We start from the raw sequence: 21,049 nt of genomic DNA, 5'->3' as shown, positions 1-21,049 counted from the left end.
TGCCCTAAAACAGATGACTGGTTAAAGAAACCTTGCTACATCTACACAATGGAATACTATGCAGCTGTTAGGAGAGATGAAGTCATGAAATTTGCTTATAAATGGATAAACATGGAGAGTACCATGCTAAGTGAAATGAGTCAAAAAGAGAGGGACAGACATAGAGGGACTGCACTCATTTGTGGAGTATAAAATAACATCACATGAGGCTGACACCCAAGGACAGTAGATATAAGGGCCAGGAGGAATGCCCCATAGCTGGATGACTGCTTCATGAGCAGAGGGGAGAAGGCAGATGGAATAGAGAAGGGATCATTAAGAAAATGATGGCTGGAGGAACCAGTTGGGATGGGAGATGCATGCCGAAAGTAGTTAATGGACCAAGCATGATGACCTCTCAGTGTCTGTGTTGCAAGCTATAGTACCCAAAAGTAGAGAGAGAGTATGGGGACTATTGTCTGCCTTAGAGGCAGGGGGAGGGTGGGAAAGGAGGGGTATACCTGGGATATTGATGGTGGGGAATGTGGCTACATGTTTGATCATTGTGTGATTGTAACCCAAACATGAAAGCTTGTAACTATCTCACGTGATTCAAGAGAATTTAGAAAAAAAGAAAAAAGAAAAAATGCTGCCTCATTACATGTAATGGCAAATCCAAATACTATCTTCCTTATTAAAGCATATTTATTGACTCACAGATTTATCACAACTCCAGCTTTATTCCTTATTGACAGTCTTGTGTCTTGGTACTCTGCCTTTTTTATTTTCAGTATCAATTTTGTTTTCAAGCTGCCTTTCATCACAGTAACAAATACTTGCCAATGGCAATCAGGGCTATATTTCTTTCTTTTTGGGGTTGTTTTGGGGGGGAGGTGGGGTAACGCCCAGAGATGATCAGGAGATACTTTTGCCCCTGCACTCAGGAATTACTCCTGGAGGTGTTTGGGGCACCATATGGGATGCCAGGGATTGAACCCGGCTCAACTGTGTGCCAGGCAAACGCCCTCCCTGCTGTCTCCAGTCCTACATTTTTGTCTGTATGTATATACCCAAAGGGAGAACTATCACTAAACCAAACACTAAACATAAGCCTCACAGACAGTCTTAGAACGAACTATCATATGGTGCTGGCAGTACTATCGCAGGGAAGCACACATACTAGAAACCACCATAATCTCTGCAGTACTTAGTTTTTTTCTAGTGGGTAATTAAGTCTCTACTTAGTAATAATTAGCCAGATTTGATACACTACACGGTGTTCTCACCCTTTGGGCCGTGTCAAATCGCAGGGACTAAGTCACATATCCCTTACCTCGGTGGGTATTAACTCTAAGGGAGGAAGGAAGTGATGGAACAAGCGCTGCGCGCAAACCCCCAGCGGGCTCCCACAGCGACCCTGGCTCTGCCGCCGCCCCAGCCTTCGGAAGGGTGTCTCGCACCCGCCACCAGCGGGTGGGCCTAGGGGGCAGAACTGTCCTGGGGCCTTGTCAGGGCAACCGGGAGACGCCTGCACCCGGAAAGGCCCCTCGCACGGGTAAGCCGTGGATCAGGAAGAAGCTCCGGGCACCGAGTCTCCTGTCAACGAGAGACACGCGAGCCCACGGGCAGGTCGGGGCGCGTCTGCAGCCAGGCACAGCCCGCACGTGCGGAGGGGGCGGCGCGAGAGGCGCCGTCCGCGGGCCCGGCCTTTCCGGGCTTCAGGGCCACCCGAGCGCACCCTGCGGGGGGCCCCGAGCCCGCCGGCCAAACGTGGACTTGGAGCGCCGACGCGCGACGGACCGGACGGGATGCATTTCCGGATGCGGAAGCGGAAGCTCAGCCTCTCGGGGTCGTAGCTATGGAGACGCTGTGGGCGGGCGCCGACCGGCGACCTTTGACCTCGGCCCGCCGGTGCCGCGCAGGCGGAAGTGCAGTGGCCGGGCAGCCGGCTCCGGGTCGGCGGGCTCACGGGTAGCACGGCGGCCATGGAGGTAAAGGCGGGGGAAGCGGGGGTCGCGGGGGGACGAGAGGGAGCCCCCGCCCCGCCTCCTGTGTCCCTTGGGCCGTGCCGGGACAGCCTGACCAGCCTCTGTGTTGCAGGAGCCTCCGGACGGGGCGGCTGCTGCCGCCGCCCCCGGGACGGCGAGATCCAAGGTAGGGCCGGCGGCCCCTCCGGCTGGGCCCGGCGGCGGGGGGCGGGGGCGGCGCGGCGGGAGTCCGGCGCCGGGTCGGGGGTGGGGGGCGCTTGGTTCCGGGGCGTGGGCTCGCGCGTCACACCCCCGCGTCTTTCAGCTGGACACGTTGCCCAAGGAAGAGCTGATCAAGTTTGCCAAGAAGCAGATGCTGCTCCTGCAGAAGACTAAGTCGAGATGTGCAGGTAGCGGGTTCTCACTAGGCTCGTCATGGTTTAAAACCCGGGTATTTTTGTTTGTTTCATTTAGGATCGGTTCGTCTCTAAACATTCTGATGATTTCCCTATGTCATTTAAAAAACATACCTAACCTGCAGTTAGCTTTGTATTATTAAACTTAAGGGGATTTTCACAGCCCGCCCGTGGTGGGCAGGGCAGGGCTCGGCACATCCTTTAGACAGTGTTCCTGGCGCCCTTGTTCTCCTGATCATGACTGCTGCGGCCTTGGAACCCCAGCAGAGCAGGACGGCAGGTAGCCAGCACCACCTCCTCATTCTTCACCCCTGCACTTGGAACACGGCCTGGTTTACCAGGAACTGCTACAAGCCCAGCGCTTCCCCGCCTTCCCCACACCTCCACATCTTCCTAAGTATTTTTCCCCTTTCTTTGGATTATATGTTCTTGTCAGTACGATGGTTTTTTTTCCCCTAGTGTAAGTAGAAATGTTAGCAATACAAGGTCATTAGCCTAAAGAAATAAAGGGGCCTAAAATAAAACATTTCTACTCTTCGGGCCAGAGCGATAGAACTGTGGGTAGGGCATTTGCCTTGCACGCAGCTGATCCCAGTTCAATCCTCGGTATCCCATATGGTCCTCCAAGCACTGCCAGGAATAATTCCTGAGTGCAGAGCCAGGAGTAACCCCTGAGCATCTCTGGGTATGATGCCAAAAAAAAAAAAAAATCTACTCTTGGAATTTTAAGTATATTTAGTTGCTCAAGTTGATTTTATTCAGTTTCCCTTTATTATATCAAAAGTGATTTTACAATATGTAACTTTGTTATACTGGTTTAATGTTCCTAGGAGTTTGTTTTTAAATAAGCTAAGATTTATGTGTACTATCATGCCTTTTTGGGCTGAAGCGATAGCACAATGGATGGGGCGTTTGCCTTGCACGTGGCTGACCCAGGTTCGATTCCTTCGTCCCTCTTGGAGACCCGGCAAGCTACCGAGAGTATCCCGCCTGCACGGCAGAGCCTGGCAAGCTACCTGTGGCATATTTGATATGCCATAAAAAGCAGTTGCAACAATTCTCCCAATGGAGACGTTACTGGTGCCCGTTCGAGCAAATAGGTGAACAGCAGGACAGCAGTGCTACAACAGTGCATATAAAAAAAAAGGGACTTAAGTATGCTTCTTTAGTGTACATGGATGATCTTTTTTATTTCCGGTGACTTATCAGTTATTAACCAGCTAGTTTATAGGTCAAGACTTACTTTTTACCAGAAAAGTATCATAATTGTGTTTTGGGAGTTGGATCATTCTGTAATAATTTATTTGGAAAGGAGTTCTAAGATCTAGACCTAGACATAAATTGGACACAAAGATTGGCCTTTATCTTTACTATGAGTTAGGTTGTTGCTTTATAGAGTAAAAAAGTTACTTATAACTGAAATCGTAGTGTCTGAGGTTTGCTTAAAAAAACCAGCATGGGTAAGGAAAGGAAGAGGAAGTTAATATTTAAGTTTGATGTTCAACATCAGCTATACAATAGTTGCTATGATGAGTAGAGATAGACTCATACTGTTCTCTCTACTTTTTATCTGTTGATTGATGTTTTCCATAGTAAAAAAGGAATTAAGAAAATAATACTGGGTACAGGAAATAGTATAGAGGTTAGCGGAAGTACTTGGGGTACTGTTGGGGTCTCCTGAATATTCCCAGCATGGCAGGCTGAGCTGCTTTGCATCCTTGGCCTGGTGTACTGAACCCCTGGCCCATCTGGTGGGGATCCCTGTTTGAGAGGCCCTCCCCAAATTAATAAGGAAACAAAAGCTAATTCTGGGTAAAAATACTTTCTCAAGCATGGGGTGATTGCACAACTGGTTAAAGCACATGATTCCTTTGCACGAGTTCCAGATTTGATCCTCTGAGTACCACAGTACTCCAGCGCTACCTGGTGTAGTACAAAAACAAATGTAATGACCTTGGTATATTTTATAGTGAGTTCTTTTCAAAGACGATTATCATTTAGAAATTCCTTCATTTCTGAACTGATTTTTTGTTGTTGTTTGTTTTTTAGAATTAGAGAAAGAAATTGAAGAATTCAAGTCAAAGCCTATTGGAGGTTCTGATGATATTATTAAGGTAATGAAACAGATATTAATATTGCTTTTTAATTTTTATATGCTTAAGGGGAAAGACTGATGATAAGCCACATTTCCTGAGTGCTGTCACCCTGCCAGAGTGCTATAGGACTTACTTTCCCTATTTACCCATTTCCCCATGCCCTTGGTTAAAGTTTTTACCTTCTGTTTAGTATAAAAAGAGGGCTAAACGACCAGTAGGCTCTCTGTAATGACATGGGTATTCTCTTCTTTTCATCCCACATACTGGATCGTTACAGTTTTCCCTCATATTGTTTCCTCTTATTTCTAAGTCAGTACTCTGGACTGAGGTAATTATCAGATTATCTTTGGATGTATAGCCCTGGGCATTAGTACTGATCAAAATCTCATAGATGTTGGGGGAGTTAGAAAGACTCTTCACACAGTTCTCTCTCATTATTCATACCCAGCATGACCAAATCTGCTTCTGTAGACATTTACTGATAGTGCTAATTTTTAGGATTTTTGATTTTTGAGATACCTCAACTCTCTTGTTTCATGCATCCTACTATACTCTCCTGTTTCCGTAACTTTTATGTTGGATGCCTCATATTTTACTCCCAAACTGGACTCACTAACACTGTATGCTACTCCCAGATAATAGTACTATTGTTGTAATGTTTCCTTTTTAAGAACCTGAGTTTCTTATTTCTTATATGCCCTTATTACTAACAATACTTTTTCCTATCTCATTTGGCCTGACTCTTTTCCTTTTTATTTTGTTTCTTTGGTTGGAGTAGGGTCTCCAAAGTGGTGCTAGGTGCCACTCCAGGCAGTTCTCTGAGGACCCATGAATGTGGCACTGCCTGCGCTAACCAGGGCCAGAGATTAGCAGTGCTCGAGTGTCTCCACGACCATATGCAGCAATGCTTAGGGTAGAATGGAGTTTAGGAACCGTGTACTAGGGATCAGACCTGGTCACCTGCAGCAAAGTGTGTACCAAATTGCTCAACTCTCCAGCTTTGGCCTGAACTTTAAACTTTCCTTTGTTTTTCGAAGCTGTGAAGTCATGTTTTTGTTTTCCATATTTATAATTGAAGTCTTACCATATATACTGGGTCACAGTTTGTGAACTGTAGTACTTTTCGGGAGTACAACAAGGTGTTTTTGACTCCTTTGCATATCATGCACTATCATTTCATGATTCAGCTAGAACAGTGTTGGGGAGGGAAGAGGACAGACCTGGCTGTGCTCAGGGATCACTCATGGCGGTACTTGGGGACCCTATATGTGCCAGGGATCAATCCTAGGTTGGCTGTGTACAGGACATACCTTACCTGCTGTTCTAGCTCTCCAGCCCAAACAGTATATATTTTATATCAGAACATGAAAGGTCTGCCCGAATACTTTTGGATTCACAATAAACTGATTCATTTAAGTATTACTGAATTTATAGTGATTTTCTTTGTTTTATTGGCAAATGTGTGTTTATTTAATTAGTGACAGTCGAAGTATTTGGTAGTTAACAGTACTGAGTCTGGAGTCAGGCTATCATATACAAATCTTCATAGTCTTAGTCACTTGCTAGCTGTGTGATGGCCATAATGTATTACTTATGTTTATTGATTTTGGGCAACACCTAACTGTGCTCAGGACTTACTCCTGGGTCTGTGCTCCTGGCTGGCTCAGAGTGCGATATGGCATGCTAGAAGTTGAACCCAGGTCAGCTGCGTGCAAGGCAAATGCTCTAACCACTATGCTATCTTTCTGGCCTGTTGTTCCTTGATATTTGTCTTCATCTGCTGACTGAGATTCTTTATCTGATGACTGAGATAATATGCTTATCAGGGTAATTGTGATTATCATTTTGGTTGAGGGGGTATTCTGAGTGACAGAATTACATTATGAGTTAATAAATTGTACAGCACTTAGTACTGGATCTGTCACATCAGTGCTCAATCTTTATGATAAATAGCTCCATATATTGTAGGAAGTATTTTATGCATGTAACCACACTAAAGGGAAGTTTCATATTTAAAAAAATTTTTTATTAGGGTTGGTGTGATAGATGGTACAGCAGGGAGGGCACTTGCCTTACACACAGCCGACCCGGGTTCCATCCCAAGCATTCTATATTGTCCCCGAAACATTGCCAGGAGTAATTGCTGAGTGCAGAGCCAGGAGTAAGCCTCAGCATCGCTGGGTGTGACTCAAAAAGCCATAAGTAAATAAATAAGTAAATAAATAAATAAATAAAAATTCTCTTTAAAAAATGTATTTAGACATCATGATTTACAGTATTATTTAGAGTTTTAGACTGACAGTATTCTAACACTGAAGTCCCCCCCACCCGTAGTGTTAGCATTCCTCTTCAGAGACCCAAAATTTCCACCTATATACCCACTCCTCCTTTTATACCTTTTAAAAAATTATTACCATTAAGACACATGTAGATAATAGCTTATTTTTATGATTTTGATCATCATATTTACCACCAAATCTATGCCACCAAAGTGCCTGGTATAGATAAGCCTTCTCTTTCTCCCTCCTCTCTCTTTCTCCCCTTTTTAGATATTCTCATTCTGCAAATCTAGGAACAAGAGTTTGTCCATATTGATATGTTCCATACCTTTGTCATGCTGTTTTCTATACCACGCATAAGTGAAAACATCTGGCATGTCCTTTCCCAGATTTACTTCACTTAATATGTTAAAGTCCAGTTCCATCCAAGTTGCAGCAAACCGTATCTTTCCTTTTAAATGCCTATTATTACATTTTGTATATAACTGCTGTATTCATTTGTCTATCAGACATTTGAGTTGTTTTTGTGCCCTGGCTATTGTGCTAGTTGCTGCAATAGACATTGGTGTGCCTATATCCTCTTGATCTTTTTTTTTTTCTTTTTGGGTCACACCCAGCGATGCACAGGGGTTACTCCTAGATCTGCACTCAGGAATTACCCTTGGCGGTGCTCAGGGGACCGACCATATCAGCTGCTGGGATTCGAACCCGGGTTGGCCGTGTGCAAGGCAAATGCCTGTGCTATTGCTCCAGCCCCTCTTGATCCATTTTGACTCGACTTTTGTGAGTCCTAGGAAATACGGATGGATTTTTCTCTTTCTTTTTCTTTTGTTTTTGTTTTTGCATTTGTTTAACCTGTTTTCCCAGCACTGTTGAATAGATGTTTTGTTAATCAATACATTACACAGTTTCTTTGTTAATCATAGATTGCCAAGTTTTTCTCTGGGTTTTCAGTTCTAATTCACTGGTCTACCATTGTCTATCCTTAGTCTGGTTATTGCCCATAGTTCAGACAGACCATCCTTACTGGAGCCCATGCTGTTTTGATTAATATAGCTTTAAAGTATAGCCTCAAGCCAGGAAATGGGATTCGCCACAAATTCTTTGCTCTTAGAATGGCTTTGGCTCTTTGGAATATTTTGTGATTCCATACAAATTTTTATAGTGAATGGTGCCAAGAACAGTAACAATAAGTAAGTCTCTCAATGAGAGACGTTACTGGTGCCCACTCGAACAAATCGATGACAGTGATTGTTGTAAGTCCTTAAATCTTATTTGAATTTTGATAGGGATTGTATTGAATATATATACTGTTCTCAGTGGATGGTCATTTTGACAGTGTGGATTCTTCCAATCTAAGAACGTCAGTATTTTTCCATTTCCAGGTGATCTTTTCATGAATGGTTTATAGTTTTATCTTCTGTTAATACAAAGTACTTGATGTGTTTGAGACTAACGTGTTGATGGTGTCACTGGCATGTACTTTGAGTGGCTCACACTTGGATGTGGCTTTACACAAATTTCAGTGGCAGCATCAGTACATTTGAAGAAGTGATCTTTTTTCTTTCTTTTCTAGCTCATTATATTATGCATAGGACCACACTCATAATTTTTGTATATTGATTTTATATAGTATGTAATTTTGTTGTACTGGTTTAATGTTTCTAGGAATTTGTTTTTAAATAAACTAAGATCTGTGTGTATTATCATGCCTTCTTGGGATGGAGCAATAGCACAACGGATAGGGTGTTTGCCTTGCATACAGCTGACCCAGATTCCTTCGTCCCTCTTGGAGAGCCTGGCAAGCTATCGAAAGTATCCCGCCTGCACGGCAGAGCCTGGCAAGCTACCTGTGGCGTATTCAATATGCCAAAGTCACAGCAAGTCTCCCAATGGAGACATTACTGGTGCCCGCTTGAGCAAATTGATGAACAACAGGACGACAGTGTTATAGTGCTACTTGAATATGTTTAGTTCCTTTTTCTTGCCTAATTGCTGTGGTTACAACTGCCAGTACTATATTGATTCTTGGTGGAAATAGTGGACTGTAAAAAAATCACAAGGGCATCATGCGTGGGAGGGGAAGACAAGATGATGCGTCGTGTCGTTCCGTTGTCCGTTGTCCATGGACACTCGGGGCAGCTCTTTCTTGCATGCACCACTCGCATTCACATGCACCACTCGAATTCGGTGTTCTCGAGCCGCGGTGTATGGACAAGATCCCTGTGTATGGACCGGATCGGGACAGCTCCTCCTTGTGCTCTGCTTCTGTGTGTGCCGCTGTGCTCTCTTCTGTCTGTCTCTCTGTCTCTGTCTCTGTGGTCTCTCCTCTGGTCTCTTCCGACCTCTCTCTGTCTCTGCTTCTGTGTCTTCTCTGTTCTCCCGTGTCCTCTCGTGTGTCTCCTTCTCTATCCTGTCTTCTGTCTCCCCCGGTGCCCCACAGTCTTAGTTTATATAGCATATTACATAGGGTGGTGACATAAAGGTGGGTTGAACATTAACAAATCAACAAAGAAGGGTAAGACCATTTCTGAGGAAGATTAACAAAATCTCATTTAAGGATTTTGATAAGATTACTAGGACATCCGCTCAAGGGTGGGGTCCAAACTTCAGGGGTGTGTTGGGGTGTGTCCCTTTCTTCCTTCCTCAGCTAGTAATCTGCTTAGTTACAGTAAATTTACTTCTAATATTTTTTTAGCAATGTTATTCTGTATAAGCACAGTAAGAGATATAAACTTAAAGTTTGGTTCTTTCTGAGGACATCTCACTATGTATTCCAGATCACAGTCCTCAGGCCAGGTTAGTCTTCCTAACCCCAGCAGGGTCCTAGTCTCCTCGTTACTTTTGGATCATGACAGCGTTTGTCTATGATCATGCTCTCAACTTATAGTTGAGTATTGTGGCGCTTTGGCCTGGCCCATTTCGATGCCAGGGTAGCTCACAGCTTGCCCTGGGTCCATTCTGTCCCTCCTTGGGACCCTGCTTTGGGGTGTTAGGAACTAAGGGCAACTGAGTTGAGAAAGCAGATGCCCGGGAGTAAATATTATTGGAGTCAGTTAGCTCCTAAGTTACAAAGCATATTATTAACTTTTTCTTCCTGTGTCCATACAGAAAGGCTATTGCTCTAAGGTAAACTAAGTTCCCTGCGGCAAGGCTAAAAGGACAAACCCCATGTTAATCCTACAGTGGACAACCTTGCTTTGCATGCTTCATGGTTTTTACCATTGAGACTAACATTGATTGTTAGTTTGTTTTAGAGAGCTGTTAGTAACTTCAGGAAGGCTTCTTTTATTTCTATTCTATTGAGTGTCTTCAAAAAATCATGAGTGATGGATTTATTTTTATCTTTTTGTGTGTTGATATACTGTATTTAATTGACTTGAACACATTGAACCATCCTTGCATTTATGAAATGATGAATTTAACTTGATTGTGGCGCATGATTCTTTGGATGCACTTTTTTTTGGGGGGGTCACACCCAGCGATGCTCAAGGATTGCTCCTGGCTCTGTGCTCAGGAATTACTCTAAGCGGTGCTTAGGGGACCATTTGGGGTGCCTGGGATCAAATCCGGGTCGTCCACGTGCAAGGCAAACACCCTACCCACTCACTGTACTATAGCTTGGGCCCCTTGATAAGTTTTTGAACTCTATTCACTCAGATTTTGTCTAGGATTTTTTGTTTGTTTATTGTTTTTGGTGAGTAGTACTTGGGCCATACCTGGTAGTACTTCTGGCATACTTCTAGCTCTGTGTTCAGGCATCACTCCTGGTGATAGTTGGGGATCATATGGAGTACCAGAGATCAAACCAGAGTCAGCTGCCTGCAAGAAAACACCTTACTGTCTCTTCAGCCCTGTTGAGAATTTTTGCATTGTTGTTCAGACCAGGGATATTAATCTAAAATACTCTTTTTTAGTATTATCTATCTGCTCTTGTAATTTGTGTGATGGGGGCATCATTGAAGCTGTTAGGAAGGATTCATGTTCAATATTTAGAAAGAGCTTGAGTATAAAAGTGGTAGCAGATCTTTGAAGGTTTGACTAGAACTCCACCAGAGAATATGTCTGGACTAGGCATTTTGTTCTTGAGATTTTTAATTATTGTTCCAGTTTCTTTTCTTGTATTGGTTTATCATATTTTGTACTCCTCTTTCATAGAACCATGGGAGGTTATGATTTCTGAGAATTCATCCATTCTGAGAATTCATCTCAACTTCAGGCATAGAGTTGTTTTTAGTCATCTCTGATGACTTTTTGTGTTTCTAAGAGGTCTATTATAATTTTTCTTTTCTTGCTGATTGGATTTAATTGGGTGTTATCTCTTTTTATCCTCAGTAATCGAGCAAGGTCTTAAAGAGTCAGCTCTTGGTTTCATTGACACTTTGTTGTTGTTGCTTTTCTAAATTTTTTATATAATGTGTTTTTGCTGTTTTTTACTGTTTCCTTTTACTAAGTTTGGTGTTAGTTTATTACTTTTCTTTATCTTGAAGATATGTTTAATTGTTAATTTGAGCTTTTCCTTCCTGAGTAGGCCTATACTGCTCTGTTTCCCTCTTAGTATTACTTTTTGCTGTATCTCTGTTAATTTATTTCACATCATCATTTCATTTGATCCAATCATTAACTTGAAGCATTTTGTTCGGATTCCAACTGTTGGAACCCTTCCCTGTCTCCTTCCTTTTTTTTTTTTTTCCCTTTTTGGGTCACACCCGGCTATGCTCAGGAGTACTCTGGCTCTGCACTCAGGAATTACTTCTGGTGGTGCTCCGGGGACCAAATGGGATGCTGGGAATTGAACCCAGGTTGGCTGTGTGCAAGGCAAATGCCTTGCTTCTGTGTTATTGCTCCAGTTCTCCCTGTCTCTTTCATGGTTAATTTTTGCTATCAATATCATCCTGTTGAACCTCAGTTTGCTCAAGAAGGCCCAGTAACGTCCTCATTTGTCCTAGCCCTGAGATTTTAGCAGCCTCTCTTTAGTCATCCTTCGCAAAGGTGCCACATTAGAGGCTCTTTCAGGGTTAGGAGAATGAGACCCATCATTGTTACTGTATTTGGCACATGAATACACCACGGGGAGCTTGCCAGGCTCTCCCATGCGGGCAGGCAGGTTAATTTTACCTTTAAAATTTTTACCTCTCATGGGCTGGAGCGATAGCACAGTGGGTAGGGTGTTTTGCTTTGCACGTGGCCGACCTCGGTTTGACTCCCGACATCCTGTATGGTTCCCTGAGCACCACCAGGAGGAATTCCTGAGTTAAGAACTAGGAACAACCCCTGAGCATTGCCAGGTATGACCAAAAAAGCTAATAAAGATTATAAAAATTATAACGTTTTTACCTCTCAGCATTCTGGTCCGAGAGGACACTTGGCATGACTTCTGTTTTTGCAAATTTATGTATGTTTGAATTATGCCCTAGTATGTGGTCTGTCCTGGAGAACGTTCCTTGTACAGTAGAGAAGAATGTATGACAATTCACATACTTTTGGAGGATCGAAGGCTCTATATGTGTCAAATAATTTTAGTTCTTCTACTTCCTCATTTAGGAATCCTGTGTTTTTTTTTCCAAGTAAGTTTTTTGTAGAGCTTTTTTTTGGGGGGGGCGGGTATTTGGTGTATCACCTGATGATACTCGGGGATTACTCCCAGCTCTACACTCAGGAATCATACCTGGCACTACTGGGGCAGTGGGGGAAACCATATGGGATGCTGGGGATCAAATCTAGGTTGGTCATGTCCAAGAAAAGCGCTGTACCCACTGTACTATCTCTCTGGCCTCAAGGGTTGTTGATTCTGTCTAATGACAGAGGTAGTGGGTGAAGCTTCATTCATTCTCTGTCCATCTCAGTTACTTGGGGAAGTGTCTGGGGAAGTTTAGAAATGATAGTTTGCTATGAGCTCCTCCACAGTACAAACCAGCCCCATACGTGGTGCTGGGGATTGAATGCAGGTTGGCAATATGCAAGGCAGACGCTCTACTCACTAAACTATCTCTCCAGTGTCCAAAAACCCAATTTCGATGAAAATGAGGAGAGAACTGCCGTAGGGACTAAAACAGGGCTAAAGATTAGTGTTGTTCTGTCTTTGCCCCAAAGACTAAAGATAGGAACATTGTGGCTTTGGTTTCCCTGCCCCTAACTTTCAGCTTGATCCTTGATTTGCTTATAAGCAAGTGGGAATAGTGCACTCTGAGAAACAGAAACAGCCCAGGAGGGGATTTTATTTTCCATCTGTTGTGTCCTTATTTGTAGTCAACTTTTTTTGGGGGGGGAGGTCACACCCGGCGATGCACAGGGTTTATTCCTGGCTCTGCACTCAGGAATTACCCCTAGCAATGCTCAGGGGACCATATGGGATGCTGGGAATCGAATCCAGATCAGCCCAAACGCCCTACCCGCTGTGCTATTGCTCTAGCCCCTGTAGTTAACTCTTATATTCCCTGTTCTTTTCCTGTAACAAATCCTTGCAGACAAGATGGCTGTATTTAGGATGAATTTGCCATCTTCCAACTTCCATTGTATTATCAATAAAACTCTCAGCCAGCTTTAAAAAAAAGTACTGGCTCCAGAGAGAGTACAATGGGTAGGGTACTTGGCCTTGCACACAGTCTACCCAGGTGTGATATCCCCATCCCATACGGACTCTCAGGCACCACCAAGAATAATTCCTGAGTGTAGAACCAGTAGTAACCCCTAAGCATAACCAAGTGACGCCCAAAAACTTTTTTAAAAAAGTAAATAGCTCTCCACAGCTGCACAAGCAGGACTCCAGAGGCCAGCTAAACTACTTTTGGTGTCGGCAGCTCCTTGCAGAATGTCTCCAGACTGAGAACTAAGCTGCGGCCCCATACCTGCTCAGGAGGGTAAAGGTATTTCTCTCTCTTGCCTCTTCCTTGCCGGGGGTGAAGGGTGTGGCAACCGCCATTTTATGACGACCACAGATGAGAGTTACAAGCTTGCAATGATTCAATATCTGGAAGAAATCTCCCTGGACTTAGTTGCTAAAGTACAGAAATCCAAAACCACGCGGCCGCGGTAGCCTCGTATCTCTTCACAACAGGTCTGACTCTAGTGGGGAACTCCTAACAATAATAGTGAGGTTTTTGTTGAAATATTGAATGTAACCAAAGTAAAGAGAAAGTAAAGTGAAATTTATCAGTACGGGGGGGGGGGGGAGTGGCCGGGATGGGGGTGTACTGGTTTTTTTTGGTGGTGGAATACGGGCACTGGTGAAGGGATGGTTGTTTCAGCAGATTTAAGCCTGAAAGCATTGTAATTTTCCACGTGGTGATTCAATAAAATAAAATTTTTATTTTAAAAAAAGTGAATAGCTTATGAAAATATTAAATAACATGGAAATTACCTCTGCATATCTGTATAATGTGCTTTTTTATCATTAGATTTATTTTAGATGTTTGGCTTTTAAATTTCTGTTAAAGTTGATGAAAGTTTAGCCATCTTTCACAATGAGCCCTAATTTTATTTATTTATTTTTTTGCTTTTTGGGTCACACCCAGCAATGCACAGGGGTCACTCCTGGCTCTGCACTCAGGTATTACCCCTGGCGGTGCTCAGGGGACCATATGGGATGCTGGGAATCGAACCTGGATCGGCCGCGTGCAAGGCAAATGCCCTACCCGCTGTGCTATCACTCCAGCCCTGAGCCCTACTTTTAAAAATTAAAATAATTTTGTATATTTTCCCCTGAACACTTGTACTTAGTCTAAACGTTCTTGAGGGCTACCGTTTTCAAGTAATTGGTCTTTTGCTTTGATCCTGTGAATGTCTATGCTTCCTGTATAGGCAGGATTTCCTGTATTAACCCCTGTATGTCATTTACTCTTCTTAATTAGTCTAATTTCGGGAGAGCTTTCTTAGCTCAGTATCTTCCTAAGCTCATGTCCTCTAGCTTCCTAGGAATGATTAATGCATCAGGAAATTTTTCATTGTGTTGTCTTTAAAAATATATTTTTTGAAAATGTTATTGGACTCTAAAAGCTATTTGTTTCATCTGTGTGTGTAATGAACAACTTTAAACCAGCAGGTAGGGCGTTTGCCTTGCACACGGCCGACCCTAGTTTGATTCCTCCGTCCCTCTCAGAGAGCCTGGCAAGCTACCAAGAGTATCCTGCTCTCTCGGCAGAGCCTGGCAAGCTACCCATGGCATATTCGATATGCCAAAAACAGTAACAACAAGTTACTGGTGCCAGCTCGAGCAAATAGATGAACAATGGAACGACAGTGCTACAGTGTTTTCAATTTTCTTGAATTAATGAAACTATTTTTCTAGGAGTTTTTTAATCCATTTCATTAATTTTTTATATATTGTCAAATAATAACATTTTCTCTAATTTATGACATAGTAGATGCTTATTTGTGCAGTCTTGCTAATGTTTATCTGTAGGATATCATTGGTTTGTCCTTTTTTCCTTGCCACAAAGAGTTTAGGTTTATCTGGTAATAATCACTAAACATTTTAAGACAACATTGGTATGTCCTGTTCCACTTGCCACAAGGAGTTTAGGTTATCGGATCACACCCATCAAAGTGGGTCACTCCCATTCCTTTGTCTATCTGTAACCACTTCTTCCCCACCAGTTAATCAGCTTTCCCCCCCTAGTCTCAGACTCTGTTAATTTGTAAAATCAGATCTTTCTAGGACACTGAACTTGTAAGTTAATATTGCCTTTTTCCTCTCCTTATGTCTTTTGAATAGTTTACTTTAAAGCAATGTCCTTTTTGTATGGACAAAGAAAGACAGTTGTTAATGTGCTTTTGTAACATGGGATTTAATTGGCTTCGAATATTATTCACTCCTGGCATCTGCTTTCTCGACTTAAGCCTCAGCTGCCCTTACTTCATAGCACCTCCAAAAGCAGGGTCCCGATGAGGGACAGGACGGACCCAGGGCAAGCAGTGAGTTATGTGCTACCCTGGCATTGAGATGGCCTGGCCAAAGTGCCTAATGCTTAACTATAAGTTAAGAGCTTGGTCATGGACAAATGCTGTCATGATCCAAAAGCAACGACGAGACTAGGGCCCTGCTAGGGATAGGAAAGATTAATCTGGCCTGAGCACTGTAGTCTGAGATCGAGATGGCCCCAGGAGAGCAATTCTGTAAGTTTAATATATCTCTTGCTGTTTCCATACAAAATGATTGATATTATGAATGCTTATATGTTGGTTGGACAAGGAGAGGAGAAACACACCCATGGGATTCCACTCTTGGGCAGGTGTCCTGCTGAAAGAGAATCTGTCCTAGAAGCAGCATCCCCTGAGATAAAGAATTTTACCCTTATTGATTGTGACCACACGTATGTGTAGCCCCAACCCCTTATGCTGGGGGATTTAACTAGGCTGTAAGAGTGGGCTGGCGGTTCCAATGCCAGATCTGGAGAAGCCAGATCGAGATCCAGATCCAGATCTAGAACAAGGAGAATGAAGTAGCATGGGGTAGGAAGAAGCAGGAGGAGAATCAGAGGAGAATGGAGATGGCAATGGAATAAACTGCAATTGAGACCAACCAGCCTGGCTCCCGTTCCTTCCTTCACCTGCCTCATCATCATCATCAGCCAACCTCCCCGCGGTGGGGGAAGCGGCTGGAGACTACCAAACGCGGGCGCGAGGAGAGATAAAGCACCGCTGCTCTGTGCTCCCTTTTTTTTGTGTGTTTACACATTTATCTATTTGTTACCTTTTTTATTTCTGAAAACTGACTCTGAGTTTGATCTTGTTTCATCTTATTAATTTCCTCACTTATTTAATTTCTGCAGAGTAAACTTGTCTTCTAAGGAACAGGGACATGACCGACTTCTTGTATACTCTAACCAGTTTTTCAGTCTTTATTCAGATAGTCAGTTAACCAGTCTCCAATTTTTGAACCCACACACATTAAGGGTGCTAATCTCTAACATATCATAGCCTTCAGTTCCAGAGCATTTATTTCCTATAGTTTTTGCTAGCTTCCTATATGTGTTTCTGCATATAGTTCTTTAGGCTGTCATTCTTTCTTTTTCTAACTAAGTGCACTCTTGTTCACTTTGTTTTCTAAAAAAGGTAATGAAATTTCTGTTTTTCTTCTGCATATTTCTAATATTTTGTTTTTATTTTAGCATGGATTGAAACAAATGAGATAATTTTGCCTATAGTCATTCCATTATTAACTCATGCAAACAAATAATCATGTACCAAAACAGGTCCTGACTGAACGTCTGGATGCTATTCTTCTGGAAAAAGCAGAGACTGAGCAGCAGTGTCTTTCTTTGAAGAAGGAAAATACTATAATGAAGAAAGAGGCTGAGGTGAGACCATACTTTCCTTACTTTTTATTAACTTATGTAGTATAAATTTTAGCTAACACTAACATTTTTATTTTCACATTTTATAAATAAGAGTATAATCAAAAAGAAAAATAACCAACTACGCATAAAATTAACGCTTTATTGTTTTATCTTCTATAAACCGTAATGTAATTATTTATAAATGAAAGGAATAGTATTTATAGAAAAGTATTTCATAAGTTGGTTCTAACTCATTCTGTGAATGCCATTATCTGTTCAGGACCAGTTTATTCAGTTGCCTGTTGGTAAGGGACCTAGTTTTTCCAAAAACTCTTTTTATTTAGACTGTGCTGGAGTCATCTATAACAGTTTTATGACTTAACACAATTTACATGATTTATTACATGGCGCCTTGTAATCCCATCAGTGGCCAACATCCCGAGACTAAAACCAAGCTCCCGGAAGAGAGTGACAGTCTCTTGCCCCCTTACCTAACTGCTTCACTGGGGCACCTTGGAGGAGACAGGTCAAGTGTCGTTGTCCCCCCCCCACCCCCCAGCCCCAGCAGAGCCTCAGCAGTTGACCTCCTGAACCCAGCCACAGCCATGCTCAGGGCCACTCTCCACATGTTCGAATGAGCCTCATGCATGGAGGAGCTGACGAAGGAACGCAGGTGTGCAGGATCTGGGGCCGAAATCTCCAAGGCTCCTTGGATCGGGACTGGGCCTCTTCCACCCAGATCCCCCATTTTCCAGTAACTAGGCAGTCACACCCTGATACTGCCCCCAGCATGTAATCCCATCAACGGCTCCCAGCTGCACGGCATCTAATAGTCTAGTTCTCCCTCTTGGAGAACCTGACAAGCTACTGAGAGTCTGTTGCCCATTTGGGAGAGCCTGGCAAGCTCTCTGTGGCGTATTCATATCCAAAATACACTAACAGATATATACATACCTCTCGGAGAGCCTGGCAAGCTACCCATGGTGTATTCGATATGCCAAAAGCAGTAAAAATAGGTCTCATTTCCCTGACCCTGGAAGAGCCTCCAATTGTTGGGAAAGACGAGTAAGGAGAGGCTGCTAAAATCTCAGGGCTGAGTGTAATAGAGACATTACTGGTGCCCGCTCAAGTAAATCAACAAACAACGGGATGGCAGTGATACAATGATTACAAAAGAAAATAAAATCCGGAGTTTTTCTAAGTTACTAGTTATTTTAGTTATTACTTTGAATAATGTTTTTATTCTATTTTTATTGTCTTACAGTAACTAGAGCCTAAACAAAATTCTTGAAATATCAGTATTATATATTATTTCTCTATGTTCACTGTATCACTGTCATCCCGTTTCTCATCGATTTGCTCGAGCGGGCACCAGTAACATCTCCATTGAGACTTTTTGTTACTGCTTTTGGCATATTGAATACGCCACAGGTAGCTTGCCAGACTCTGCGGGAAATTCCTATGTTGATTTCTGCTTATTTCCTTTTCTGTCCATGAGCCTAAAACAAACATTTTTCCTAAGGAGTGAAGTTTCCTTTGTTTAAAATTTCTGTATGTGTGTGTTTTTTTTAATAGGATTCTGTAATTAAGATGGAAGATTTGCACAAGGAATTTGAACAATCAAAAAAAAACTATGTGAAAGAAATGGAGAATTTGAAAAATGAATTAATGGCGGAATACACTAGACACAGTGAAGATAAAGCTCGCTTGCAAAAGGAACTGGAAGAAGCAACAAAGAAACAACTAGAGCTTTCAGAACAACTAAAATTTCAGAATGACTCTGAAGATAATGTTAAAAGACTACAAGAAGAGATTGAGAAAATTAGACCAACCTTTGAGATGCAAATTTTAAATCTGCAAAAGCAATTAGAAGCTGCCACAGATGAAAAGGAGCAAGAAATTACTCATCTCCAAGAAGTCATTGAAGCTAATTCTCAGCATTACCAAAAAGATATTAATATTTTGCAAGAAGAACTTTTACAGTTGAAGGCTATGCACCAAGAAGAACTGAAAAAATTGATGTGTCAGAACCAAATATCTGCTAAAGAACACAAAGCAGAAGTAGATAATGTAGACCATTTGGTCAAACAACACAAGGATAGTGAGAAGAACATTCAGGATCAAAATGAATGTGAATTAGAAAACTTAGGGAATGCCTCAAATGCAGATAATCAAGTGGGTTATTTACTCTTACAGGATGATGAACAAGACGTAAATAAAAAGATCAAACTCTTAGAAGACACTTTAAAAGAACTGGAGTCTCAACATAGTATTTTAAAAGATGAGTTAACTTACATGAATAATCTTAAATTAAAATTTGAAATTGATGCCCAACAAATAAGGGATGAATTTTTTCATGAACGGGAAGATTTGGAGTTTAAAATTAATGAGTTATTGCTAGCCAAAGAAGAACATGGCTGTGTAATTGAACGGTTAGAATCTCAGCTAGAGGATTCAAATAAGCAGCTTTGCCATATTGTAGAGCAACATAACAAAGAAGTACAGCATCTTAAGGAAGAACATAAAAAAGAAATGTCAGAACTAAATGAGACATTTTTATCAGATTCAGAAAAGGAAAAGTTAGCATTAATGTTTGAAATACGAGGTCTTAAGGAACAGTATGAAAATCTACAACAAGAGAAGCAAGAAGCAATTTTAAATTATGAGAGTTTGCGAGAGATTATGGAAATTTTACAAACAGAACTGGGGGAATCTGCTGGAAAAATAAGTCAAGAGTTTGAATCCATGAAGCAGCAGCAAGCATCTGATGTTAGTGAACTTCAACAAAAACTCAGAACTGCTTTTAATGAGAAAGATGCTCTTGTTGAAACTGTGAACCGTCTCCAGAGAGAAAATGAAAAGTTATCACAGCAGGAAGTTGTGCCAGAATTTGAAAGTATCATAAAGAACCTTCAGGAAAAGAATGAACTATATTTAGTTAGTCTCAGTCAAAGAGATATCATATTAAAAGAACTTGAAGCAAAGATAAGTTCTCTTACAGAAGAAAAAGATGATTTCACAAGTAAAATGGAAAGCTCTCTTGAAAAAATAGATGACCTTCATAAAAAATGTGAAAGGGAAAAAAGATTGAATATAGAACTTAGGGAGAAGATGGAGCAAACAACTCAATACAACAGTGAACTAGAAAAAAAAGTAAATGAGTTAATGGCAAGGCAAGAAGAAACTTCAAAAGATAAGGATCAAAGTAACAAGAAAGTAGAAGAGCTTATAATTCAGTTAAAAATACTGTCTGAAGACCAGGCAGCACTGTCATCTGAAATGAAATCTCTTTATGAGGAAAACAGTAGGTTGACTTTAGAAAAGAAACAACTGAGTAAGGATTTGGAAGCCTTCCTTTCTCAAAAAGAAGGTGATGCTATGCTTAAGGAACAAATTTCTGAATTAGAAAAGAAACTTATATTAACAATTGGAGAACGAGATAATTTAAATAAGTGTTTTGAAAATGAGCAAGTTCAGAAATTATTGATCAAAACCCAGTTGGATGAATTCCTAAAACAACTGAAATTAAAGGTTTCAGAAGACAATAAGGAGCAAGATTTTGCAAGTGTCCTGAAAGCTATAGGTGAATCCTTCACTAAAATAAGTGAGGAAAAACATAATTTGGCTTCTCAATATGATAAAAGAATAATAGAATTAGAGACAAAGATTAAGTGTCTTCAAGAAGAAAACATAGTTCAGTGTGAGGAACTTAGGTCTTCGTTGAGAGACTCTGAGCAAGAGAAAGTACTCTTAAGGAAAGAATTGAAAGAAATCCTGTCAGAAAAAGAGGTCCTACAGTTTAGTCTGTTGGAAATGAAGAATGCTAATGAAAAAAGGCTTGAAAATCAAGATGTTTTACTTCAAATTGAAGATACATCTCAAAAATTATATAGGACAAATGAAGTGAATGAAAAAGAAAAATCTTTAACGAATGAATATGAAAACCTAAAGTCATTATTAGAACAGAAAGAGAATGAATTGCAGGATGTGAGAGCAGAGTTGATACTATTAAAGGTACTATTTATTTGAAATTTA

At 41.7% G+C, this 21,049-nt stretch overlaps 1 protein-coding gene across 2 annotated transcripts in view; it reads left to right on the top strand.

The window, feature by feature from the left end:
• The first annotated feature begins 1,873 nt into the window (after positions 1 to 1,873).
• The window catches only part of LOC129399967 (GRIP and coiled-coil domain-containing protein 2-like), a 62,026-nt gene continuing 42,850 nt past the window's right edge, over positions 1,874 to 21,049 (top strand). For both annotated transcript variants that reach the window (XM_055121820.1, XM_055121818.1), the window contains exons 1-6: positions 1,874 to 1,970; positions 2,080 to 2,133; positions 2,272 to 2,356; positions 4,412 to 4,476; positions 16,931 to 17,035; positions 18,590 to 21,028. In XM_055121820.1, the coding sequence (XP_054977795.1) occupies positions 1,965 to 1,970; positions 2,080 to 2,133; positions 2,272 to 2,356; positions 4,412 to 4,476; positions 16,931 to 17,035; positions 18,590 to 21,028 (2,754 nt within the window). In that variant the 5' untranslated portion in view covers positions 1,874 to 1,964. The remainder of the gene's footprint in view (positions 1,971 to 2,079; positions 2,134 to 2,271; positions 2,357 to 4,411; positions 4,477 to 16,930; positions 17,036 to 18,589; positions 21,029 to 21,049) is intronic.

Source organism: Sorex araneus, chromosome X (genome assembly GCF_027595985.1).
Source record: "Sorex araneus isolate mSorAra2 chromosome X, mSorAra2.pri, whole genome shotgun sequence".
Taxonomy (NCBI): Eukaryota; Metazoa; Chordata; class Mammalia; order Eulipotyphla; family Soricidae; genus Sorex; species Sorex araneus.
This window is presented reverse-complemented; position numbering and strand designations above follow the sequence as displayed.